At 40.1% G+C, this 27,707-nt stretch overlaps 1 protein-coding gene across 1 annotated transcript in view; it reads right to left on the bottom strand.

Annotated features, from left to right (window-relative positions):
- The window catches only part of CEP290 (centrosomal protein 290), a 3,346,332-nt gene that overhangs the window by 3,009,922 nt on the left and 308,703 nt on the right, over positions 1-27,707 (bottom strand). Inside the window, exon 6 of the mRNA XM_044087863.1 lies at positions 4,959-5,102. Within this exon, the coding sequence (XP_043943798.1) occupies positions 4,959-5,102 (144 nt within the window). The remainder of the gene's footprint in view (positions 1-4,958; positions 5,103-27,707) is intronic.

Here is a 27,707-nt window from a genome sequence, read left to right as displayed (position 1 = left end):
CAGCAGGAAAATGCAATAAATGTGTAACACAGGCTAGCACACTTGAGTGTGTAACCTCAACAGGTATATGCAACAAACAGGACAAACTTTAAAATTGCAGGTGCAAAAACAACTTTAAACAGTTTAAAACAGTTCAAAAAGCAGAAATACTTGCAGTTTAGCTAGATCGGACAGTCGCCCACGTAGTAGCAGGAAGAAAAACACTTTTATCAGGTTAGCAGTCGCTCTTTTAGCCTCTCTGCTGCTAGCACCACTCTGCAGGACCACGAGGAGCTTGGCTGAGTAGTAACAAGCGCAAAAAGCACGCCAAAGCGGGTTTTATACAGGGGAACTTGAAAGAGCTAGAAATTGGCCCAAAACGGCCAATAGACTACCAGATTCTTGTGCTGGGAACACTCCTCCAGGGATAGACAGACTGCTCTAAGCTCCCCACTGCCACTGGTGAACAAAGAAGCCTCCCTTTATCCAGGAAAGGAAATGGGCAACACAGGAACTTTCCAAAAGTCCAGAATACAGCAAAGCCTGTATTTGGACTACTCTAGGTCAGGAAAGACGGGAAACAAGGATCATTTTTTTTTTTTTTTGCAACAAACAGCAGGAAAATGCAATAAATATGTAACACAGGCTAGCGCACTTGAGTGTGTAGCCTCAACAGGTATATGCAACAAACAGGACAAACTTTAAAAGTGCAGGTGCAAAAACAACTTTAAACAGTTTAAAACAGTTCAAGAAGCAGAAATACTTGCAGTTTAGCTAAATCGGACAGTCGCCCAGGTAGTAGCAGGAAAAAAAACACTTTTATCAGGTTAGCAGTCGCTCTTTTAGCCTCTCTGCTGCTAGCACCACTCTGCAGGACCACGAGGAGCTTGGGTGAATACCCTGTAGTAGAAGTGTGTGCCTCTGCTGTACCTAACAAGTGAACTAATGCAAGATGTGCAATCAAACTGATGACGTACCTATCCCTGTTGGGTTTTGTTATTTATATATATATATATATATATATATATATATATATATATATGTATATATATATATATATATATATATATATATATATATACATATATATATGTGTATATATATATATGTATATATATATATATATATATATATATATATATATATATATATATATATATATATATATATATATATATGTATATATATATATATATATATATATATATATATATATATATATATATATACATATATATATATATATATATATATACACACACACACACACACACACACACACACACACACACACACACACACACATATATATGTACTGTATGTGTAGGACACTGTATCAAATGGACAGTGTCCTGACATTGTATAGATCGACATCTGAACATTGAATGCACACATTCTGCACATGCTCCAGGGATCACCACACAGTGGAGTAAACCAATGGCAACTGTTTTTGCAGGGTCAATCCCCCGTGTCCCCCACAACCCCTACTAATTATATATACTAACTCTGAAATTGCACAATACGCAGGGAAAGGAAAAATCCCACTTCCTGGGGAATGTCAGTCTTGCACACCTGTCAACCACTGCCAATATTATTATGAGAATCATAGATGCCATGAGACCCAAAATCCTGAGGTATTCCCTCACAGTGACAGAAGTCTGACTGGAAAAATCTTAAAATAAGATCTAAATAAAATCTGTTTTTTATATAAAATATACTGAAACAATAACCAAAAAACAAACAAACAAACTATCGCAAATCAGCCTCTTTATTGTTCCACAAAACAGGTAATTCAGTAAGCGCTTTCATCCAATGCTAAAGTTCCTCAGACTTAATGAGAAAAAAACAGAATACATCTTATATACATACAGCATAAATGAATAATTCTTCAACTGATTCAATTAACATTATTAGAAACAGCATTACTAGCCTAACTTAAAAAACAGTACTATTTAAAAATATGTAGAAAAGTATGAATACATACGTATAATGCCAGCATTTAATGTTTTAATCTTTTTCTTTTTAAATACATTTTAAAAATGTTCTTTGTCATTAAGACCTGGGGGGTACTGGCATTCAATTTAACTATCCAACAGTACTCACTCCAGTCTAATTCCTCTTCTGCTTCCAGCCTATTATTGAAATCCAACACCTTGTTAAGCACTACAAACCTGGGTACCCCATATTACACTTAGTAGTGGTGTTATATCATTTACCCCGTGCATTACTCCTTTCTGTTTTCTTGATAGCATATCAATGTTCATGCATTCTCCTGTATAATTCTTTGGTTGTTTTGCCAACATAATAAGAAGGACATGCAGAACAGAGGGATAGATAAACTACATATCTACACCTACAGACACCTTTACTCAGCACTTTTTCTTGTATTACTAACATAAATTTCTTCCAAAATTGTTAATAAAAAATTTACAATAACTACAATTCAAACATTTCCAAATTGTCTCTTTTTTATTCCCGAAATGTTTTAATTGTCCTGAAAAACTGTTTTAAAAATTTCCCTTTATTTATAAAAATTGGGGTATCATCTACTACCTTTCTGACATCAGAAAAACTACTCAGAATTGTCTAATTGTCTCTTACCAGATTCTTAATCTGCTTTTCATCTAGTGAATACTGGACTACCATCCCAGTCTCATAACTTTTAATATTTTGTTGAGATCTTGCAGTGTTAGTCTATTTTTTTCTACATCTGTTCTGTTTAATTTCATTAAACTTTTCTTCAATAATGTCTTCAGAGTAAACCCTAACCATCAGTTTTTCATACAAAGCTGTACATTCTTCAAAAAATAAATCATTGCAATCTGTCAGATCATTAATCCTTTTCAGCTGTCCTTTAACAATATTGTACTTCATGTTGATGGGGTGCATACTGCCATACTAAGTAGGTGTTGTTTCGGATTTCGTTTTTGTAAATCTTTAGAAGTTGCTTTCTTCTTTATAAACCTCTACATCTAAGAAATGAATTCTCTTTAAATTATAACTAAAGGCAAAACTTAAATAATCGCAGGCATAATTAACATAATTTAAAAAACAGAATAAACCATCATGGTTACCTCTTCAAATGAGGAAAAGGTCATCAATAAAACAACCACAATATAAAACATGAACATACTATTCACTTTTCATAATGTACTCCTTCTCCCAAGGCTGTCATAAATAAGTTTGCATAACTAGGGGCCATAGAAGCCCCCATAGCAACACCCTTTATTTGTTGGTAGAAGGAGCCATTATATTCAAAGAAATTATATGATAATATAACATCCAACATTTCTAAAATAAGAGAAACGTTATATGCATCATAAAACTTCAAGCTTAACAATTTCATTCTAATATATTCAGCACCAATAACATTTGGTATTACAGTGAACAAAGATTTGATGTCCATAGTAACCAAATAATCTGATTCTAAAACCCCAATTTCCTTAATAATTTTAGTGAAACGAATGTGTCACATATATAAGTCTTACTAATTTCAACTACCTTTTGTAACTTCTTATTAATAAACACTGCCATAGCCTCTGTCTTACTGCAACCATGGGCTGCAATAGGCTTCAGTGGTGGATCCTCGGGTGGTTTTAGGATAGAAAACCTGCTTCTTTTGCTTCTATACTACCATCACATAGCCACTCCTCTATGTTTTCCTGTGGAAGAAAAGCACTTTGAACTAAGGAGTCTAGCTGACATCCCAGGAACAGAATTCTGTGTGAAGGAGTCAAGAAAGACTTTTGAATGTTCTTTTAGAATCACAGCTTATGTAAGAGTTCTCTAACCCAAGACAGAAATTCCAGATACTTTGAAAAAAGACTCTGGAAAGATAAGCAAGTTGTCCAAATACAGAAAAATGTGAATATACTGTAGCCTGCAATGAGCTACAAGTTAGACATTTTGTGAATATTCTTGGTGCATCAATCAGTCCAAAGGATTATGCAGAGAACTGATAATGTCAACCAGACACATAAACCCCTAATCTGAAGTCTACATGAATAGAAATGTAGTGATAAGCATCTTTTGAGTCTAGTGTTAACAGGAAACTTGAAAGAAGAAGAAGAAAAGGTAACAGGATATGAAGTGTCATCAATTTAAATTTGACCACTACCACAAACAGGTTTAGAAAAGAGAGATCTAAAACTGATGTCCAAACATTTTCTTTCTTTGGCACTAGGAAGGAACATCCTTAAATAAAAACCCTACTCCACTTGGGAAGGAGGAACTGGTTCTATCACTTGGGATAGTGTGTAATGAATAATAAGTGGAAACAAGAGTCTGATCTGGTGGAATAGGAATGACCTCATGGGAAAGAAGAATTTCCTTCCATAATGCCATCTGTAACCTTGATGAATGATTTTCAGACTCTATTTGTCTGAAAGAATCTATTGTCAAAGAGAAAAAGGGAGATTTCCACTTTTTGGAAGAAAAAAGGCACAGGGATGGGAGGGGGTGAAAAGGTCTCCTGAACAGTCATTCAGACTTGTTGGACTGTCCTAGGTTTGGGAAGGTTCAAGACTTCTTTTTGGGATCCCCTTGCCACTTGTTCCTAAATGTTTGTTTACCTGAATTTTGCTGAGACTGTTTATTCTGTATTTTGTTTTTTGCCAAAATTCAATGAGAAGATAAAACATCCCTTGGACAATTTGGAAAGGGAGGGCTGAAAATCTGCTAGTACTATCTGCTGACTGACAGATCTTCCAAGTACTCAAAACTTAAATCATGAAGATGCAAGTACCTACATATAAACTATTAAAATAAAATGCTTCATAAAAATGTGTTACACATGCACACCATCACATACAGCATATTTTAATGTTCAACACCCAAATTAAGTTTGATATTGTCGTAAAGTATGTAAATGTAATGGATTAATCTAGGCCTTCTATTCTGATACAAAAACTAAAAATAATTAATAAAAATTAACAATAAAACTATAATGACTATAATTTATTACATTTTTGAATGCGTACCTGTTCATTAACCTTCTTTTCCTTCTCCAATTCCTTTTCAATATCGGCCATTTCTCGCTCTTTCTGCTCTAACTGATTTTCCAACTGCCGAATCTCATCTCGTAGAAAACGAGTGTCGCGCCCACCTGTTGAAAGTCGTGCCTTCTAAGAAAAAGAAGAAGATGACCACAAATGACATCTATGTTCTCCAGAATTTGTGTGCATGGTTGCCATTTTCTTAATGCAGATATCAATGCAAGTGATAACATGGATATAAATTATGCAAATAAGTCATATGGAAGCAGCAGCTATTAAACAAAGATAATCTGCTGAACTACAAAAAACAGTGGTCTTTATGGCACAAATGGATAAAGCTCTGCCTATGACCCAGAACACCTGGTCTGATAAATGACTCCAATAGTAAAGGAATTGAATGGTCAGCGAAGAAGTGAGAAATGCTGTTGTCAGCTCAGCCATACAAGGGGAGACAGGGCTCTATTGTCAACTGATGGAGGCTAAGTACATAGTAGGAATAAAGGAGGTACCTTTCATTTTAATATAGGAAATAAATTAATAAAAATAAGCAATAAAACTGACATGACAGTTACAGAAAAGTATGCTGCACATCATGTAGCTCTGAAGCTTATTTTCTGCATGTGTGAGGAAGCAAACATAAGCCTGCAGGTCTGCACCACAGGTCCTGTCAGGGTGCTTGGAGATGGGAATTTAGAATACTTACAATTTTGTCTGTGAAACATAAAGTACAATGTTGCATTCCGAGCTAATTTCATCAGCTTTAGTGACTTACAGTGGATATAAAAAGTATACACACCTCTGTTAAAATGCCAGGTTTTTGCGATACAAAAAATGAGACCACAATAAATCATTTAAAAACTTTTCCCACCTTTAATGTGACCTATAACCTGTACAATTCGATTGGAAAACAAAAAAATCTGTTAGGGGAAAAAATATAAAAAATAAAAAAAACGTACAATAAGCTGGTTGCATAAGTGTGCACACCCTTAAACTAATACTTTGTTGAAGCAAATCTTGATTTAATTACAGCATTCAGTCTGCTTGGGTGCATACCTGCCATCAATTAAAGAGACTCTGATTAACCCCAAATAAAGTTCAGCTGACCTAGTAGGATTTTCCTGACATTTACTCAGTTGCCTGCGCTACAGCAAAAGTCTTGGTTCGCACAGAACTTACAATGCATCAAAGGGATCTCCATTGTTGAAAGGTATCAGTCAGGAGAAGGGTACAAAAAAAATTCCACAGCATTGGATATACCATGGAACACAGTGAAGACAGTCATCAAAAAGTGGAGAAAATATGGGACAACAGTGATGTTGCAAAGAACTGGACGTCTCTCCAAAACTGATGAAAAGACAAGACAAAAACTGTTCAGGGAGGCTGCCAAGAGACCTACAGCAACACTTAAAGAGCTGTAGGAATTTCTGGCAAGTACAAGGTTGTGTACTACATGTGACAACAATCTCCCGTATTTTCCATATGTCTGGGATATGGGTAGGGTTGCAAGATGGAAGCCTTTTCTTACACAGAAAAATATCCAGGCCCAGCTAAAATTTGCAAAAAAAGAAGTTATGTACTCACCATAATGTTCCATCTGAGTAGTTATAACTTCATTTTTCTGCAACCTGTGGGTATACGGATCCATATCGGATCTGAGCCGGCAACTTTTTTACTAGCATCTGCTCCAAGCTCCGAGCTCCTCCCCTTACCCATAATGCCCTACCATCTCCTATCTTCCCTCAGATCGAGTTTGCTGCAACTAAAAATATATATGCAACTCAACCCAATAAGCCAACCCTGAAAACAGGATAAGGTCCGGGGGATGGAGGGAGGGAGGGAATGTTGCAGAAAAATGAAGTATAACTACTCAGATGGAACGTTATGGTGAGTATATAACTTCTTTATCTGAAGTAGTTAACTTCATTTTATCTGCAACCTGTGGGACAGAGTCCCCAGCTACTCCGATCCTGGGAGGCCCTTATGGAAGGATATTCCTGAGCACCGCAGAGTCAAAGGATGCTCTACACCCCTCAAAATCAGATCCAATTTGTAATGGGAAATGAAGGTATGTGAATTGGTCCATGTCGCTGCTGTGCAAACATCGTCCAAAGGTACCCTGGACCAAAAGGCAGCAGAAGTCACCATGGACCTGGTAGAGTGAGCCTTAACTATACCAGGAGAAGATAAACCTTTTGTTTGTAGGCATGTGAAATGCAAAGAGTGATCCATCTGGCTAAAGAAACTTTAGAAATAGCTTTTCCCATAAAAGCTTTGGAAAAGGAAACAAACAATTGGTCAAGTCTTGCAGAAAGACTTCGTTCTATGAAGATAAAAATGAAGTTGTCTATGAACATCTAACAAACGGAGTTTGTATTCACCTTTATTTTGGAAGTTGGGAAAGAAAACGGACAGATTAATGGACTGGTTTATGTTTGCTTCAGATGCCACTTTAGGTAAGAAGGAAGGGTTAGTACGGAGGGAGACCCTATCTTTATGGAAGACCAAATACGGAGGCACGGCAGACAGAGCTTGAAGCTCAGAAACTCTCCTAGCCGATGTGATGGCGACTAGGAAAGCTGTCTTCCAGGACAACAATTTTAAGTCCACCGAAGCTGCAGGTTCGAAAGGAGGAGCCACCAATGCCTGTAAAACAAAAATAAGGTCCCAAAGAGGTACAGAATCCTTGACAGGGGGTCGTAACAGAAAAGTACCTTTAAGAAAAGCCTTACACAGCCTAGAGGAGGCTAAGGCCATGTTGTCTTCACCAACGTGAAAACTGGAAATGGCTGCCAATTGTACTTTCACTGTGGACGAACTAGCTCCTTGCTGAAAGATACCAGACAGGAAGTCCAACACTGCTGGAACAGGGGCTGTAAAGGGATCTATTTTCCTCTGTGAGGCCCAAATGGAAAAGCTCTTCCATTTACTGCAATAAAGTTTCCTAGTGAAGTCTTTAAGAAAGAAATGGATTTTACCTGGGATGAAAGACTGGGAGTCCTGGCAATTAACGGAACTGGAGCAACCAAGCTGTTACCTTGAGGCTGCCCAGATTGGGCGGACGTGTCCCCGATGGATGGGAAATTAGATCTGGGCAGGTATCCAGAACCCACGGGGGAGCTAAGAGATGAGACCAAAGGAATGGGAACCAAACCTGACGAGGCCAGAATGGGACAATGAGGATCACTCTCTGCACCGTAGTCGGCAAGCTTTCTGAAGAAACTTCGGAATGAGTGGCAAAGGTGGATAAGCATACAGAAGCCCGGGGGGCTACATGGACTACAGCATCTCTGGGGACTTCCCCTGGGGAATCAGAGCGAAGAACTCGCTGCACTTCGTGTTGGAAGGAGATGCGAAGAGATCGCAGCAAGGCTGACCCCATGCAAGGAAGATCTCCTCCGCTACTGACTGTTTCAGAGACCACTCGTAAGGCATCAGAATGGCCCAACTCAATCTGTCCGCTAAAATGTTGAAGCGCCCCTGGGATGTGCGTTGCTATCAGAAACTGACTGGTGGAAATCGCCCATTCCCACACTCTCATGGCCTTGCGACATAGAGGGTAGGATCTGGTTCCCTCCTGCTTGTTGATATACCAGACAACTGACATGTTGTTTGACTGAATTGCAATCAATCCGAGAGGGAGGACTGTGTGAAAGGCTTCCAGCCCTAAAAGCACTGCCCTCATCTCTAGAACATTTATGTGCAAATTGGTCTCTACCTGGGACCACGTGCCTTGGACTGTCCTTCCCGAACAGTGTCCCTCCCCACCCGAGTTGGGAGGGATCCGTGGTCACTGTGGTTTGGACTGGAGGTGATGCAAAGGGGTGTCCTTTTGATATCTCCGGTGAAGTTAACCACCAAAGAAGAAATGTCCTGCAGACGTGACTGATCTTGATCGGAAATTTCTTGGGCAGGTCTAGCCAAGACCATTGAACAGCCAGAGTCCATTGAAGAACCCGCATGTGAAGGCGCGCATAAGGGAAAATAGATATGGCGGCAGCCATGGAGCCCAGTGCCCGGAGAACATCACCCACCTTTGAAGACTTGGAGTTCGCTATCTGAGCTTTGTGGCACCTGAGATGTAGAATCCTGTCTGGAGTTAAGAATACCTTCATCTGCAAAGTGTCTAACCGTGCCCCAATGAAGTCTAGAACTTGCACTGCTAATTCCCAGTAGCTCTGCTAACCGAATGAAATAATCTTGGGCCAGACACAAGTGATGCTTGTTGGGTGCAGCAAAGAGCCAGTTGTCCAGGTATGGAAAAGTACAGTTGTGTACACCTACCATAAATGTAGATGTTCGAGTGTCTTCACTGTTGCAGTCGTAACTGTAGGGTGTTCCTGCCAGCAGGCAGCCCGAGGTCAGCCAGAATTCCATAGTCTGGGTCCGGCGTCGGCTGTACCAGCAAGTACCCTGACATCAGAACGCAGAGGTATAAAGCTGACAGCCGACGCCATCTTCTCCAGCCTTTCTTGCCCCGGATGTCAGAAGTCCCCCAAAATAACCAAAAGGTGTCCAAAAAGGAAACACAAATACACCACAAAAGAAGAGGAAGATAGAACAAGCAGAAAAAAAGAGGGGATTGGTGGGAGGGAAACACCGACTGCAACAGTGAAGACACTCGAACATCTACATTTATGGTAGGTGTACACAACTGTACTATGTTCTTCGTGTTTCACTGTTGCAATCATAACTGTAGGGTGGAATCCCAAAGCTGTGATGAGGGAGGAGGTTATGCAGAAGAAGGGGCAGCCAGAAGACCCTGCAAGACAGCAGAGGCAAAACCTGCCCTAGACTTAGAATACAAAGGGAGATTATAGTGCTTAGAAAAAGTATGCACTAAACTCCAAGTGGCAGCTTCCAAAATGTCCTTGGTAGGAACTCCTCTGAGAAAAGCTGCTGAAGTGGCAGCTGCTCTAGTAGAATCACTTCTAATAGTACCTGGAATCTGCCTCCCAAAGTGAGAGTAACAAAACCTTATCCCATGAGCAATCCATTTTGAAATAGTTTGTTTAGAAATAGCCTTGCCTAGAGAACTGGAGGCATAAGAGACAAGCAACTGATCAGATTTTCTGAAATCTTTAGTTCTGTCCAGGTAAAACCGTAGTTGTCTGTGTACGTCCAATGAATGTAAAATCCTTTCCCCTTTGTTTTGAGGATTTGGAAAGAAAGTAGGAAGGTGAATAGTCTGATTTAAAGTCACTTTAGAAATCACCTCAGGCATAAATGTAGGATTGGTCCTCAAGGCAACTCTGTCTTGGTGGAAAATAAGGTATGGTTCCACAGCCATGAGAGCTTGCAACTCTGACACCCTTCTGGCAGAAGTCAAAGCTAATAAAATAGCTGTCTTCCAGGATAAGAACTTGATATCCGAAGCAGCAGCAGGCTCAAAGGGAGGTAAAGTAAGTTTTTCCAAAACATAATTAAGATCCCAAGCAGGAACAGGAGGAGTTCTGGGAGGTCTTAAATTCTTAGCCCCTCTCAAGAATTGTCTCACCAGCTGGTGAGAGAAGATGGGGGGATCAGTGTTGTAATGAGCTGAGATAGCAGAAGCATGGATTTTAATGGAAGAAAAGGAGAGGCCTTTAAGCAAAAGGTCTGAGAGGTAAAGTAAAATAGAAGAAATGTCAGGCAAAAGAGGATCAGAACCTCGATCCCGCATCCAAATACAAAATCTTTTCCATTTAGAAGCATAAGATTTTCTAGTGCTAGGGCACCTAGCTTCTAAGAGAACATCCAAAACTTGTTTGGGAAAAGCAGAAGGAATCAAAGGCCCTTGTAGAGCCAAGCTGCCAGGCAGAGTCTTGATTTGAGAGTGTAGCATCTGACCCTGCTGCTGGGACAGAAGAGAAGGAAACAGAGGCAGAATCTATGGAGGTTCCAAGAACAGGTGTCTTAAAGTTGGATACCAAAACTGCCGAGGCCAGTTTGGAGCTATCAAAATGATAATCTTGGGTTTGTCCTGTTTTATTTTCAGTAACACCCGAGGCAGAAGAGGAAGAGGAGTGAAGGCATATCCAGAAAGATTCCTCCAGCTGAAAGACAGGGCATCCACTTTCCAAGCTGTTTTGTGGAAGGACCTGGTGCAAAAGAGAGGCAGCTGATGATTGAGATGGGATGCAAACAGATCTATCCGAGGGCAACCCCAAACTGCCGTAATCCTGCTGAATAAGTTGGGGTCCAGCATCCATTCATGAGGATCCAAAAGATTTCTGCTTAGGCTGTCTGCTAAGAGATTCTGTTTTCCTGGAATGAATTGAGCTTGAAGATGCAGATTCAGATTTAGAGCTGTGTCCCATAAACTCATGGCTAGTCTGCAAAGGGGGTATGAGTGAGAGCCCCCCCTGCTTGTTTATATACCACATGACTGTGGTATTGTCTGTGCGAATCAGAAGATGTCCTGGTTGCAAAAGATTCTGGAAGGCTAGAAGAGCATTTTGAACTGCCAACATTTCCTTCAAGTTGATGTGCCAGGGAAGATGCTTCTTTGTCCAATAGCCCTGCTGGCAATTGTTTAGGTAATGAGCTCCCCAAGCATAATCCGAGGCATCTGTGGTTATGATCTGAGCAGGATGAGGTAGACAAAAGGGATTCCCTTCGTTTAAAGTACAAGCCCTGGATCACCAGAGGAACTCTTTTTGGAGGCAGGGAATCAGAGGTATCAGTGTTTCCAGGCTGTGGTAATGCTGAGACCATACACTCTTTAGGTGCCATTGAAGTTTTCTCATATGAAGCCTTGCATTTGGGATCAACAGGATGCAAGAAGCCATGTAGCCCAATGCCTGCAGGAATTTCCTTGCAGTGAGCCGAGTTAAAGTAGCCAAGGTCTTGAAAATTGATGCCAGCTGTACTTGCTTTTCTGGAGTAAGGAAGGCCCTTTGTAAGCTTGTGTTTAGAAGAGCTCCCAAAAAGATCATTTGTTGAGAGGGGATCAAATGTGACTTTTTTTGTGCTCACTGAAAATCCCAGTAGTAGGAGAAGACGCAGAACAACTGCAGATGTTGAAGTAAAAGATCCTTGCTGTCCGCCTGAATAAGGCAGTTGTCCAGATAGGGGTAAATATGAATCCCTTGGAGTCTGCAGTAAGCTACTACTGGAGCCAGACACTTGGTAAAGACTCTGGGCACAGTAGATAAGCCAAAGGGCAGTACAGAGAACTGAAAATGTCTCGAACCTGCCTTGAATCTGAGGTATTTTCTGCGTTCCTGTCTGATGGGAATGTGTAAATAGGCTTCCTTCAAGTCCAATGTCACCATCCAAGCATCCTGGGAGAGCATGGGAAGAAGTTGTTGCAGAGTAAGCATCTTGAATTTTGGAATCTCCAGAAAGGTATTTAATACTGAGAGGTCCAGAATAGGTCTCCATGAGTTTTGTTTCCTTGGGACCAGAAATAGTCTTGAGTAAAAACCTTTTCCCATCTCTGGAAGTGGAACAGGTTCTATGGCTCTCATGGCCAATAAAGCGTCCACTTGATTTAAGGCCTCTGACCATTGATGTTTTGGCAGATCCGGCCAACCCGAAGACCTTGGCAGAGTATGAAAGTGGAATTTGTAGCCTCTTAAAATCACGTCTAAAACCCATTTGTCCTGGGTAATATGAGTCCAATTTTGGTAGAAAAGAGAAAGTTTTCCTCCGAGAGGGGCATCCAGGCAAGGAGGACCTGTAGCCCAACGGAGAGAGTCATTGGGTCTGCTTCTTTTGTGATTGAGGTCTGTCTTCTCCCCTTCTATGTGAAGAAGCAGTCCATTGTCTGGACCTGTAAGAGGCCTGAGCCTGCGCCCGACCTCTGGAGCGTCTATATCTTCCCCTTTGAGGCCTGTCAGACGTGGGAAAGGACCAATTATTGGAGGGCCAATTTCTAGAAAATCTAGGAGGCTGAACTTGTAAAAAAATCTTTAACAGTCTGCACAGATTTTGCTTTTTCTTCCATCTTTTTAATAACCTCCTCAGCCTTGGATCCAAATAAAACATCATGCTGAACAGGGGCATCTAACAGTTTAGCCTTAACCTGCTCAGGTAAATTCTGCTCACAAAGCCAAGCATGTCTCCTGATAACAGTACCAGAGGCTGCGGCCCTGCAAGAAGCTTCCAAGGCATCAAAACCACAATGTAAACTATGTCTGCTAACTTGTTCAGTTGCATGCAATACATCCTGTAATTCCTTGTCCTCTGCACATGCAGGAAAGGTAGAGAGCCTTTGCTTTAAAACAGACAAAAGAAATTGCTGATACTTGAACATGTGAAACTGGCAATTTAAAGCTCTGATAGAAAGAGTAGCAGAAGTGTAAACCTTTTTGCCCCACCTGTCCAAGGCACGAGAATCCTTTTCAGAGGGAATAGGATTTTTAGATGAAGCGGCCTTAGCAGCCCTAGAACCCTGAGAAATGGTTTCAGGATCAGCAGAAGGGTTCTTAAATAAGAACTGATGGGAGTCAGGGACTCTGTAAAACCTATCAGGCTTAGAAGGAGCAGGCGGCAAGGAATCAGGATTCAGGTTAGCTTCAGAAAAAGCATCATCCACAATATCAAGTACAGGAGGAATAGCCAAAGGTCTGTGTTGAGGGAGAAGGAGAAATTCCCTAAGTCTCTTCTTGGAAGCAGAATAATCCTGACCTTCCCAATGAAAATGCTCCCTCATCTCATGTAAGGTTTCCCCAAAAGAGAAATCTTCAGGGGGAGAAGCAGAGGGAATAGAGTCCTCTGCATCAGAATCCTCATAAGGAGAAAAAGAATAATCCTGGTCAGAGGAAGAGACAGAAGACACAGAAGCCTGATCAGATGAATCATAAGGAATATCCTGTCTAGACCTTTTTTCTGGAGGAGGGTGAGAACCCCTAATCATTTAAGTAAATCTTCAGCCATCCGTAGTAATTGTTTCTGGGACTTGGGAGCTGTATCCGAGGAAGGTTGAGAAGAAACCCTTCGTTTAACAGGAGTCTTTGACTTTGCCTTTGTCTTTGTAGAAATAGTGATATGAGAAGGCCTGAAAACCCCCTCAGAAGCTGGTACCTGCACAGCGGTTCCGGACCCATCTGAAGGAGCGACGTCCGAAGGTCCTGCAGCAGATAAAATACTAGGCCTAGAAGGCTCCCCATGGGAGTCCGTGTCGGCCATCGGTTCCGAAGTGGCGGACGACAGGGGCTGCAAAAGCGCCTCACTGACGACCGCCGAACCCGAAGCTGGCTCTGGCTGCAAAGTATCTTGTTTGGACCTCGGAGGCCTATCCTTGTCCTTGCGTTTCTTTTGAATTCCGGTTGTCGGTAAAGTATCCGATGACATCCTATAATTGAATCGTCTACCGAAATAATTCAAGACCCAATCATACCTACGCTTGATAGTGCGAGAATTAAACCTGGCACAGAACCGACAGCAAGAAACGTCGTGGTCAGGGCCTAAGCAAGGTAGACAGTAAGAGTGGAAATCTTTATGAGGTATTTGTTTTCCACACGATATACAATTATTAACTTTTTCTGACATCGGAGGAGCAAGAAAAAAGTTTCCCCAACAGGGTACTTAGCTTGAGAAGAGAAGTAGAAAACTTCGGACCGACGACAATCAAAGCACGTTGTCCTGAATGCACCAACCAATGACTTGCGAGCTGCTTTCCACCGCACGGCAAGAAAGACTGGAGAAGATGGCGTCGGCTGTCAGCTTTATACCTCTGTGTTCTGACGTCAGGGTACTTGCTGGTACAGCCGACGCCGGACCCAGACTTGGGAATTCTGGCCGACCTCGGGCTGCCTGCCGGCAGGAACACCCTACAGTTATGACTGCAACAGTGAAACACGAAGAACATCACCTGAATACCCTGAAGCCTCAGGTGAGCAGCTACAACTGTCATTACCTTGGTGAACACCCTGGGGGCTGTGGTGAGACCAAAGGGTAGGGCTCTGAACTGAAAATGACTGGCTCCCAGCCGGAAGTGCAGAAACCTCCTGGAGCTTCTGTGTATTTTGATGTGGTAGTAAGCATCCTGAAGGTCTAATGAGCACATACAGTCACACTCTCGGAGATAAGGTAGAATGGACTGTAGGGTGACCATCCAGAATTTCTGTTTGGCTACCGACAGGTTTAATGTTGACAGGTCTAGAATGGGCCTGAGGTCCCCTGTCTTTTTTTGGCACCAAAAATAACCTTGAATAGACGCCTAATCTGGACTGATTGGGGGGACCTTTTTGATGGCTCGTTTGAGAAGCAGCTTTGAAACCTCTAGAGCTGTGGCCTCCCTGTGAGTGGGTGGAACATCCGGGAGGTGTTTTGTAATATTTGGAGGGACAAAGAAAGGAATAGAGTGACCTATGGATATTATCTGAAGAACCCAGCGATCTGTCGTAATGGACTCCCATGCCGCTGGGTGTAAGGACAATTGTCCCCTGACTGCCTCCAGAGTAGGACAGTCAGGCAACTCCTCAGGGCTGCTGACCAGGTCTATCAAAGAAGGGTTCCCTAGACCTGAAATTCCTGGGACCCCCTCTACCTCTGGGTCAGCGTCGATTCTGTCCACCTCTGCCTCTGGGGGAATAGCTGTCCTGAGAATACCGGGAAAACTGAGATTTTTGGAACCACATCTTCTTCTGCCCTCTTTGATTCCTAGAGAAGGACCGCTGAGGGTTAGAGAAGCGGACTCCGATGGCAGACAAAGTCTTCCCATCCTTTTCACTCTGGACAAGTGTGTCACGTACTGAACCATCGTAGGGAGCGTTAATAAACGACACCTTGAAAGGGTCCGCGAACTGACACAATCTGAGCCAGGCATGATGCCTGATGGCTATGCCTGTCCCAGCTACCCTAGCTGCTCCTTCCGTGGCATGGGAAAGGAGCCGCATAGATGTGTTTGAGTCTGAATTCAGAGTAGACATTTTTGCTGAGAACAACTGTCTGTCCTGTGGCGATAAAGACTCTGGGGGTGACTCAACGAATTCTGAAGCAAGGTCTCACTGAAGCCGAATCACATGTGCCAAATAATTCAGCACAGGGATAGAAAATGTCGCTGAGGAGTATACGCGCTTCCCAAACCTACCCACTGACCTGGACTCCTTGTCTGGAGGGTGGACTAAGGAACTCTCCTGTGCTAGTTCCTTCTTTGTGGCCGCTGCGACCAACATAGCATCAACTGGGGCTCCTTTTGACCAGGGTTATCTGTCAGAAGGGGGAGATAAAACCTTGTCAGGGCATTTGGGGATGGGCTCTACGGTGTCAGGCTCCTTCCATGCCCTCATGGTGATGAGGTCTGCTGGTGGGGACACCCAGGAAGTAGATAGGCCCATGCCAAAGGCCTCCAGGAACACTGACTCATCCCCAGAAGGTTTTGGGGCTGACCAACCTCCCCTCTGGCGGAGGATCTCCATAATTTCTCCGAAGGAGACGTCTTCAGGAGGTGACCTGAGGGAACCTTCTCCTTCATCTAAGTCAATGTCAGTAGTGAGGGACTCGGGGAAGTCCAAGTGCCTCCTTTTGCACTTGTGCTTATGGTGACCCTCTTCAGTGGGACTTTCAGAAGGGGATCCGTGAGCCACAGGGGTTTCCTCGGGGAAAATGACCTGGGGATCCTCTGCCACGGGCTGTCCCTGAGAGAGGATGAAGGGAGACAACGCCAAATCCAGGGGCGCCTGGGTGGTATCCGAGGGGATGGGCTGGGGTATCAATCCCTGGGAGAGAACCCTCTCCACCACTTTGAAGGCCAAGGGAGAAGCTCTCCCTGGATCTGAAGCGGGGACCAGAGCTGAAGACAGGGTAGCCTGAGGTCCGAGGGAATGGATCGGATCTGAAAAGGTCGGAGCCGAAGAATCCATTCCACAGGGTCCAACTCCCTGTCCACGGCTCCGAGAGTCACTTAGATCTGAACAAGTCGGATCTGAGGAACTCAAGGTAACAGCCAGAGTCGAGGTTGGAGGAACCATCATTGCCGAGCTACCAGCTACGAAAAACCTTGGATCCAAAAGCCCTGAAGCCGATGCACGGATCGGGGAAGGAGAGATTGGGCGGAAAAGAGACATGGAGGTCTCCCCTCCAGAGGGAGAGGGACCTGGCAAGACTCCCATCTGAATTTGGGTCTGAATAAATCTCTGCATTATCCTGTCCATATCCATGTCCAATAGGCTCCGAGTCGACTTCGAAGAGACCACCGACTCGGATTTGGCTGGTCTGTGCAGTGGGGAGGAAGGCCTCGGGTCCGAATGTTCCAACGGCTCCGGTGAAAAACGAGGAGACCGATGCCATGGAGAAACAGGCCTCATGGTCTTAGATGGGAGGCTGAGAAAGAGCTCCCTGTCTGGGGACCTCTTACAATGCCTGTCCTTCTTTTTCTTCCTTTGCTCTCTGCGCCTTTCCTTTTTCTTCTCTTTTTCTTTTTCCTTTTCTTTGTCAGACTCACTGACTGAAGATCTGTCCTTTGAAGACCCACCGCCAGACAAAGAGGGAGGTTGAGTCCCTGTCTGGGTAGAAGGTGGTACACTAGAGACCGAGGCAGATTCCAGCATGGCAGCAGGGAGAAGACCTTTGGCAACTAGCTTGGCTTTATGAGCCCTAAGGGCCTTAGGGTTAAAACCTGAACAGACAGCCATTGAGTGGACAAATGTGCCACTCCTAAGCAAATCACACACAGAGTGTGACCATCGGCCGGGGAAAACTTATGGCCACACTCTGTACATTTTTTTAAAAACAGGCTTTGGCTGGTCAGCCATAGTCCTGCACTCCAAGGTACAAGCACTACCTCTCCAAAAACACACACTCACAGGTAGGGAAGGGCAGACCTAACTACTACTAACTACTACTCTATACAAAAACTTTTTATATTTTTTTTTTTTTACCACCGACGACCAAAATGAGATACTACACAAGGGGAGGAAGGGAAATCTTACTCAAGCACACCTAGACATCAGCAAAAAATTACTACTTACTACCCCTGAGCTCAGAGCAAAGGAGACCACGATGCACACTACTGGCATGGCAAATGAGATCTGAGGGAAGATAGGAGATGGTAGAGCATTATGGATTAGGGGAGGAGCTTGGAGCAGATGCTAGAAAAAAAGTTGCCGGCTTGGATCCGATACGGATCCGTATACCCACAGGTTGCAGATAAAATGAAGTTAACTACTTCAGATCAATATATCAAGTCTCCCTTAAATTAAATGCCTCTACCCACCCTGGACTCAATGACCACATATCTATTAAGCCTATATTAGAGAATTTAGCACATTGATGAAGTGGAATTTTAACAGCATTTAATGGAATATATATTTATATTTATACATAATGCACACTAGATGGAATTTTCATTATTATTAAATCAATTTAACAAAAATAAGAGTTTTAAATATATCTTGTTTTAAATATATCTTGTTTTAATATATTTTAGGTTTTGTATTACAAGGATGGTTATATATGTATTTGCACACTGGCACTTTAAATATTTAATTGATGAATTGATGAGCAATTAGATTGTTTTTGAAAAAAGTATTTAAACTGAGTTCAATTGTATTAGAATTGTTCTGAGGAAGTCTATATAAGTTAGATGAAAGCGCTCAACAGGAATTTTTGTTTGTATTAAAGAAATTTTAAACTTTCGATGGTGTCGGTGTGGAGCTGTGTTGCTGCAAGGAACAAGTTTCTTATGGTTGTAAATATTGTTGACTAGTTCCTTATTTTGTCGAGTTTACTAGTGGTGGTTTTTGCAGCATGGATTCGCTTGATGAGCTACCATCCATTTTTTCACCCCGGAGGGATGAAATTAAAAGTTTACAGTCAGAGATGACTATTATTCGTGGAGAACTGACGAGGCTCATTGAGCTTATGAGCCAGCCTGGGCAAACTGTAAAAGGAAGTATTCCAGTGATGTCATCACGTTCTACTAGTATCTTGGGACAACGATGATGTGATTCCTAACGGGCAGAGAGAGCCACGAGGTAGCGTTGGAACTAGGAGCAGTAACTCTCATGGATCCTATTCTCGAGCAGTGGGTCGAATGGACCGGACTATCGAAGTAAGAGAAATTGGATCGGAGGCTGATTATGTTATCTCGGGGGCGAAGCCGAAAAGGATCCCGCCTAAAAGGACATATACAATGGTGCAAAACACCAAACACCCAGGTACTGTTGTTACAGACTGTAATACTGATGTTATTGGTAGCAATGTAGGCTGCAATAAATTCAATTTCAACAACTTTGTAGCCAACAACTACGATTTTGATCGTAGATGTTTAAATAATAATAATAGCATTAAAAGGGACAATAATGAGTCGCAAACTGTTAACAACACATTGAAGGACTCAATTTATGTGTTCGGAAAAAAACTGAAAGCCTGTAAAAGTTTGCAGGTTGAGAATGGCTATTTGAAAAAATGTTTGGACAAAAGCATTGTACCTATGGGGTTAAGATTTTTCAAACACCCCATGGGGATAGATTTGGACGATGAAACTACTATGCAGTGTACAAAATTATTTGATGATTTTGGATTTTCATTTATGCGGTTCATTATTAATTGTAATGACAAAAAAATATGTGTTTTAATGAATGAACTAGAGGAATTGAATGAAATTATTGTCAATGATTTAATGTATAATGAATATGAATACAGTATGGACACACAGTACACATGGGTGCAGAATCAAGTAGATAAAATATTTGATAGGAAATGTAGGAAATTTAATAGGGACCTGGAGCAATATGCAAAGGGAACAGCTTACAGATGGGAAACCAGGGGTAATGGTAATAAATGGACAAGCAAGGATGGAAGGGAAAGAAATAGGAATACCAATACCAATAGACTGAGATTTAATAGGACCTATCCAAGTAATAATGATGTTTTTTTAGAAAAAGAGGGGGAATGGGAGGAAGCAAAGGAGAAACAAACACCAAGGTATTACCATCAAAAGGAAAATGGGGAAGAGCGGTTGTACCAACAACACCAAAGGTGGACGAAGAGGAGATAGTGAAGCTTAACACAATAACTAGCAGTTTTAAACAATTTCACATTCATAATTACACTGATTTAAAATTAAATAAAGAACACTTTACCTTATTAAGCAGGGGGATGAAATTTGTACCCGTAAGGAATTTTAAAGTGGAGGATGTAATAATTGATGTGAAAAAATATGTTCGAAAGCTAAATTTAGCAGTTTTATATAATAACAATACTAATAATAAAAATAATAATGGAACGCAGGGAGAATTTAAGAAAAAGAGTGCATATACCCCCCTATTAAACGGCACACTAGCCATGTTTGAAAGGATTGTTGTGGAAGATCTCTATGCTCTTAAAAATAAAGTGAACAGAGATAAAATTCATTTTAATATTAATAAAAAGGAAGTTGACATTTTGAATGAATTGCAAAATAATAAAAAGATAAGAATCATGAAGCCCGACAAGGGGGGAGGGGTAGTTTTATACCACCAAGAGGATTATGTAAATAAGATCAATGATATTTTATTTAATTCTGGCAACTATTGTACAGCATCTAAAAATGAAGTTAATATAGGGTATAATAAAATCAATTTGTACCTAGAAGATTTATTAATTGATGAAAGGATCTGTATTGACCTGTATAACTATTTGAAGATTGAGAAACCTATTATTAGTACTATAATAGGTATACCTAAGATCCATAAAAATTTGCTGGACCCCCCGTTTCGACCCATAATTTCGGGTAGCATGTCCAAAACTTTTAATTTTGGAAAGGTGGTGGATGTATGGTTGAAACCCATTTACAAGTCTATAGAACATATTATTATAGACTCATGGGATTTTTTAGGTAGGCTGAAAAATGAAATGATTTCACCAGGATGTATACTGGTTACCATTGACGTAGTAGATTTATTCTCCAGCATCCCCCATGATGATGGACTTTCTAGATTAGAAACCCAGATAGAAAAAGCCAGTCATTTAACTAATGACAAGAGAATATTAATTTTGGAATTCATGGAAATTGTATTAAAAAACAATTTCATATTTTTTGAAGGGAGTATTACATACAAAGTAGGGGCACAGCAATGGAGCGCTTGCGCTATATATGCAAATCTTTATTTACGACTGGGAGAATGAATTTATAATAAACACAAAATGGTACAAATATATGGCATGTTACTACCGATTTTTGGATGATGTGTTTCTGATATGGAAGGGTACCTCAAAGGAATTAGAAAAATTTATGGATTATGTAAACACAAGGTGTAGTTGGTTGAAATTCACCTTTAAAGCTGATAAAAATAAAATAGCATACTTAGATACCCAGATAGCAATAGATAACAACAGGATAAAAACGAATATACATAGAAAGGCAACATTCAGTAACTGTTATTTGCATTATTCTAGCTGTCACCCCTTTAGTCAAAAAAGAAGTATAATCAGAGGTCAATGTATTAGAGCAGCTAGGATGACCTCGGACTATGCAGATTTCCTAGTAGAATTGAGTAATATAGCTGAAATGTTTTTACAAAGAGGGTACCCTAGGTGGTTAGTACTTGATGTAACTGAATATGTAAGGAAAGAATGGGGTAAAAAATATACCCCCCTTTTAGGTACTGGACCCCTTAGTGAGCAGAATAAAAACAGAAAGGCTAATGAGGATGAAAGTATAGAATATAAAAGAGCTTGTATAGTGCAACATACCCCATGGAGTAGGGAGGTGAAGAATATTATCTCAAACAATTGGAGTTTATTTAAAACTGATAGGAAAATAGTTGAGATAGTTGGCAAAGCACCAATGTTTGTGGCTAGGAATGGGATTAATATGAAGAAGGAGATAGAAAGGAAAAAAGGAAATGATGGAGAAGTAGCGAATACAGGGGGAACAACATGTTGTGGTACCTGTAACCAATGTAGATACATCACAAAGAAGCACAGCATTATGTTAGAAGACTCAAATCACACAAAAATTATTTTTAAAAAAGGCAATTGTAGGACAAAACACATGGTATACTTGGCCCATTGCACAAAGTGTTCCTGTTATTACATAGGAAAAACAGACAGGTGTCTTCGGCAGAGGATTTATGACCATTATTATAATATTAAAAGACAAGACACTAAGAATGCACTTTGGAGGCATATTGCACAAGGTAATGGTTGTGATGAGTTTCATTTTGGGATTTTAGAAATAGCTAAAATTAATCCGAGGGGTGGTTGTATTAAAAAGAAACTAGCTGAACTTGAAGCTAGGTGGCAAATTAAATTAAATGCCTCTACCCACCCTGGACTCAATGACCACATATCTATTAAGCCTATATTAGAGAATTTAGCACATTGATGAAGTGGAATTTTAACAGCATTTAATGGAATATATATTTATATTTATACATAATGCACACTAGATGGAATTTTCATTATTATTAAATCAATTTAACAAAAATAAGAGTTTTAAATATATCTTGTTTTAAATATATCTTGTTTTAATATATTTTAGGTTTTTGTATTACAAGGATGGTTATATATGTATTTGCACACTGGCACTTTAAATATTTAATTGATGAATTGATGAGCAATTAGATTGTTTTTGAAAAAAGTATTTAAACTGAGTTCAATTGTATTAGAATTGTTCTGAGGAAGTCTATATAAGTTAGATGAAAGCGCTCAACAGGAATTTTTGTTTGTATTAAAGAAATTTTAAACTTTCGTTGGTGTCGGTGTGGAGCTGTGTTGCTGCAAGGAACAAGTTTCTTATGGTTGTAAATATTGTTGACTAGTTCCTTATTTTGTCGAGTTTACTAGTGGTGGTTTTTGCAGCATGGATTCGCTTGATGAGCTACCATCCATTTTTTCACCCCGCAGGGATGAAATTAAAAGTTTACAGTCAGAGATGACTATTATTCGTGGAGAACTGACGAGGCTCATTGAGCTTATGAGCCAGCCTGGGCAAACTGTAAAAGGAAGTATTCCAGTGATGTCATCACGTTCTACTAGTATGCGGGACAACGATGATGTGATTCCTAACGGGCAGAGAGAGCCACGAGGTAGCGTTGGAACTAGGAGCAGTAACTCTCATGGATCCTATTCTCGAGCAGTGGGTCGAATGGACCGGACTATCGAAGTAAGAGAAATTGGATCGGAGGCTGATTATGTTATCTCGGGCGGCCGAAAAGGATCCCGCCTAAAAGGACATATACAATGGTGCAAAACACCAAACACCCAGGTACTGTTGTTACAGACTGTAATACTGATGTTATTGGTAGCAATGTAGGCTGCAATAAATTCAATTTCAACAACTTTGTAGCCAACAACTACGATTTTGATCGTAGATGTTTAAATAATAATAATAACATTAAAAGGGACAATAATGAGTCGCAAACTGTTAACAACACATTGAAGGACTCAATTTATGTGTTCGGAAAAAAACTGAAAGCCTGTAAAAGTTTGCAGGTTGAGAATGGCTATTTGAAAAAATGTTTGGACACAAGCATTGTACCTATGGGGTTAAGATTTTTCAAACACCCCATGGGGATAGATTTGGACGATGAAACTACTATGCAGTGTACAAAATTATTTGATGATTTTGGATTTTCATTTATGCGGTTCATTATTAATTGTAATGACAAAAAAATATGTGTTTTAATGAATGAACTAGAGGAATTGAATGAAATTATTGTCAATGATTTAATGTATAATGAATATGAATACAGTATGGACACACAGTACACATGGGTGCAGAATCAAGTAGATAAAATATTTGATAGGAAATGTAGGAAATTTAATAGGGACCTGGAGCAATATGCAAAGGGAACAGCTTACAGATGGGAAACCAGGGGTAATGGTAATAAATGGACAAGCAAGGATGGAAGGGAAAGAAATAGGAATACCAATACCAATAGACTGAGATTTAATAGGACCTATCCAAGTAATAATGATGTTTTTAGAAAAGAGGGGAATGGGAGGAAGCAAAGGAGAAACAAACACCAAGGTATTACCATCAAAAGGAAAATGGGGAAGAGCGGTTGTACCAACAACACCAAAGGTGGACGAAGAGGAGATAGTGAAGCTTAACACAATAACTAGCGGTTTTAAACAATTTCACATTCATAATTACACTGATTTAAAATTAAATAAAGAACACTTTACCTTATTAAGCAGGGGGATGAAATTTGTACCCGTAAGGAATTTTAAAGTGGAGGATGTAATAATTGATGTGAAAAAATATGTTCGAAAGCTAAATTTAGCAGTTTTATATAATAACAATACTAATAATAAAAATAATAATGGAGCATGAGGGAGAATTTAAGAAAAAGAGTGCATATACCCCCCTATTAAACGGCACACTAGCCATGTTTGAAAGGATTGTTGTGGAAGATCTCTATGCTCTTAAAAATAAAGTGAACAGAGATAAAATTCATTTTAATATTAATAAAAAGGAAGTTGACATTTTGAATGAATTGCAAAATAATAAAAAGATAAGAATCATGAAGCCCGACAAGGGGGGAGGGGTAGTTTTATACCACCAAGAGGATTATGTAAATAAGATCAATGATATTTTATTTAATTCTGGCAACTATTGTACAGCATCTAAAAATGAAGTTAATATAGGGTATAATAAAATCAATTTGTACCTAGAAGATTTATTAATTGATGAAAGGATCTGTATTGACCTGTATAACTATTTGAAGATTGAGAAACCTATTATTAGTACTATAATAGGTATACCTAAGATCCATAAAAATTTGCTGGACCCCCCGTTTCGACCCATAATTTCGGGTAGCATGTCCAAAACTTTTAATTTTGGAAAGGTGGTGGATGTATGGTTGAAACCCATTTACAAGTCTATAGAACATATTATTATAGACTCATGGGACTTTTTAGGTAGGCTGAAAAATGAAATGATTTCACCAGGATGTATACTGGTTACCATTGACGTAGTAGATTTATTCTCAAGCATCCCCCATGATGATGGACTTTCTAGATTAGAAACCCAGATAGAAAAAGCCAGTCATTTAACTAATGACAAGAGAATATTAATTTTGGAATTCATGGAAATTGTATTAAAAAACAATTTCATATTTTTTGAAGGGGAGTATTACATACAAAGTAGGGGCACAGCAATGGGAGCGGCTTGCGCCCCTATATATGCAAATCTTTATTTACACGACTGGGAGAATGAATTTATAATAAACACAAAATGGTACAAATATATGGCATGTTACTACCGATTTTTGGATGATGTGTTTCTGATATGGAAGGGTACCTCAAAGGAACTAGAAAAATTTATGGATTATGTAAACACAAGGTGTAGTTGGTTGAAATTCACCTTTAAAGCTGATAAAAATAAAATAGCATACTTAGATACCCAGATAGCAATAGATAACAACAGGATAAAAACGAATATACATAGAAAGGCAACATTCAGTAACTGTTATTTGCATTATTCTAGCTGTCACCCCTTTAGTCAAAAAAGAAGTATAATCAGAGGTCAATGTATTAGAGCAGCTAGGATGACCTCGGACTATGCAGATTTCCTAGTAGAATTGAGTAATATAGCTGAAATGTTTTTACAAAGAGGGTACCCTAGGTGGTTAGTACTTGATGTAACTGAATATGTAAGGAAAGAATGGGGTAAAAAATATACCCCCCTTTTAGGTACTGGACCCCTTAGTGAGCAGAATAAAAACAGAAAGGCTAATGAGGATGAAAGTATAGAATATAAAAGAGCTTGTATAGTGCAACATACCCCATGGAGTAGGGAGGTGAAGAATATTATCTCAAACAATTGGAGTTTATTTAAAACTGATAGGAAAATAGTTGAGATAGTTGGCAAAGCACCAATGTTTGTGGCTAGGAATGGGATTAATATGAAGAAGGAGATAGAAAGGAAAAAAGGAAATGATGGAGAAGTAGCGAATACAGGGAACAACATGTTGTGGTACCTGTAACCAATGTAGATACATCACAAAGAAGCACAGCATTATGTTAGAAGACTCAAATCACACTAAAATTATTTTTAAAAAAGGCAATTGTAGGACAAAACACATGGTATACTTGGCCCATTGCACAAAGTGTTCCTGTTATTACATAGGAAAAACAGACAGGTGTCTTCGCAGAGGATTTATGACCATTATTATAATATTAAAAGACAAGACACTAAGAATGCACTTTGGAGGCATATTGCACAAGGTAATGGTTGTGATGAGTTTCATTTTGGGATTTTAGAAATAGCTAAAATTAATCCGAGGGGTGGTTGTATTAAAAAGAAACTAGCTGAACTTGAAGCTAGGTGGCAAATTAAATTAAATGCCTCTACCCACCCTGGACTCAATGACCACATATCTATTAAGCCTATATTAGAGAATTTAGCACATTGATGAAGTGGAATTTTAACAGCATTTAATGGAATATATATTTATATTTATACATAATGCACACTAGATGGAATTTTCATTATTATTAAATCAATTTAACAAAAATAAGAGTTTTAAATATATCTTGTTTTAAATATATCTTGTTTTAATATATTTTAGGTTTTTGTATTACAAGGATGGTTATATATGTATTTGCACACTGGCACTTTAAATATTTAATTGATGAATTGATGAGCAATTAGATTGTTTTTGAAAAAAGTATTTAAACTGAGTTCAATTGTATTAGAATTGTTCTGAGGAAGTCTATATAAGTTAGATGAAAGCGCTCAACAGGAATTTTTGTTTGTATTAAAGAAATTTTAAACTTTCGTTGGTGTCGGTGTGGAGCTGTGTTGCTGCAAGGAACAAGTTTCTTATGGTTGTAAATATTGTTGACTAGTTCCTTATTTTGTCGAGTTTTTCCTTTTCTTTGTCAGACTCACTGACTGAAGATCTGTCCTTTGAAGACCCACCGCCAGACAAAGAGGGAGGTTGAGTCCCTGTCTGGGTAGAAGGTGGTACACTAGAGACCGAGGCAGATTCCAGCATGGCAGCAGGGAGAAGACCTTTGGCAACTAGCTTGGCTTTATGAGCCCTAAGGGCCCTAGGGTTAAAACCTGAACAGACAGCCATTGAGTGGACAAATGTGCCACTCCTAAGCAAATCACACACAGAGTGTGACCATCGGCCGGGGAAAACTTATGGCCACACTCTGTACATTTTTTTAAAAACAGGCTTTGGCTGGTCAGCCATAGTCCTGCACTCCAAGGTACAAGCACTACCTCTCCAAAAAAAACACACACTCACAGGTAGGGGAAGGGCAGACCTAACTACTACTAACTACTACTCTATACAAAAACTTTTTATTTTTTTTTTTTTTACCACCGACGACCAAAATGAGATACTACACAAGGGGAGGAAGGGAAATCTTACTCAAGCACACCTAGACATCAGCAAAAAATTACTACTTACTACCCCTGAGCTCAGAGCAAAGGAGACCACGATGCACACTACTGGCATGGCAAATGAGATCTGAGGGAAGATAGGAGATGGTAGAGCATTATGGGTAAGGGGAGGAGCTTGGAGCAGATGCTAGAAAAAAAGTTGCCGGCTTGGATCCGATACGGATCCATATACCCACAGGTTGCAGATAAAATTAAGTTAACTACTTCAGATCAATATATCAAGTCTCCCAAAATCATGTGGGAAAATGTATTATGGTCTGAAGACCATAGGTTGAACTTTTTTGCCACAATTCCAAAAAGTACATTTGGTGCAAAAACAACACTTCACATCACCAAAAGAACACCATCCCCAAGGTGAAGCATGGTGGTGGCAGTATCATGCTTTCGGGTTGCTTTTCTTCAGCTGGAACTGGGGCCTTAGTCAAGGTGGAGGGAATTATGAACAGTTTCAAATACCAGTC

This window comes from Protopterus annectens, chromosome 11.part0, assembly GCF_019279795.1.
Source record: "Protopterus annectens isolate FY-2018-M chromosome 11.part0, PAN1.0, whole genome shotgun sequence".
NCBI lineage: Eukaryota > Metazoa > Chordata > Ceratodontiformes > Protopteridae > Protopterus > Protopterus annectens.
The sequence above is the reverse complement of the archived record's forward strand: the minus strand, read 5'-3'. Positions and strand labels throughout refer to the sequence as shown.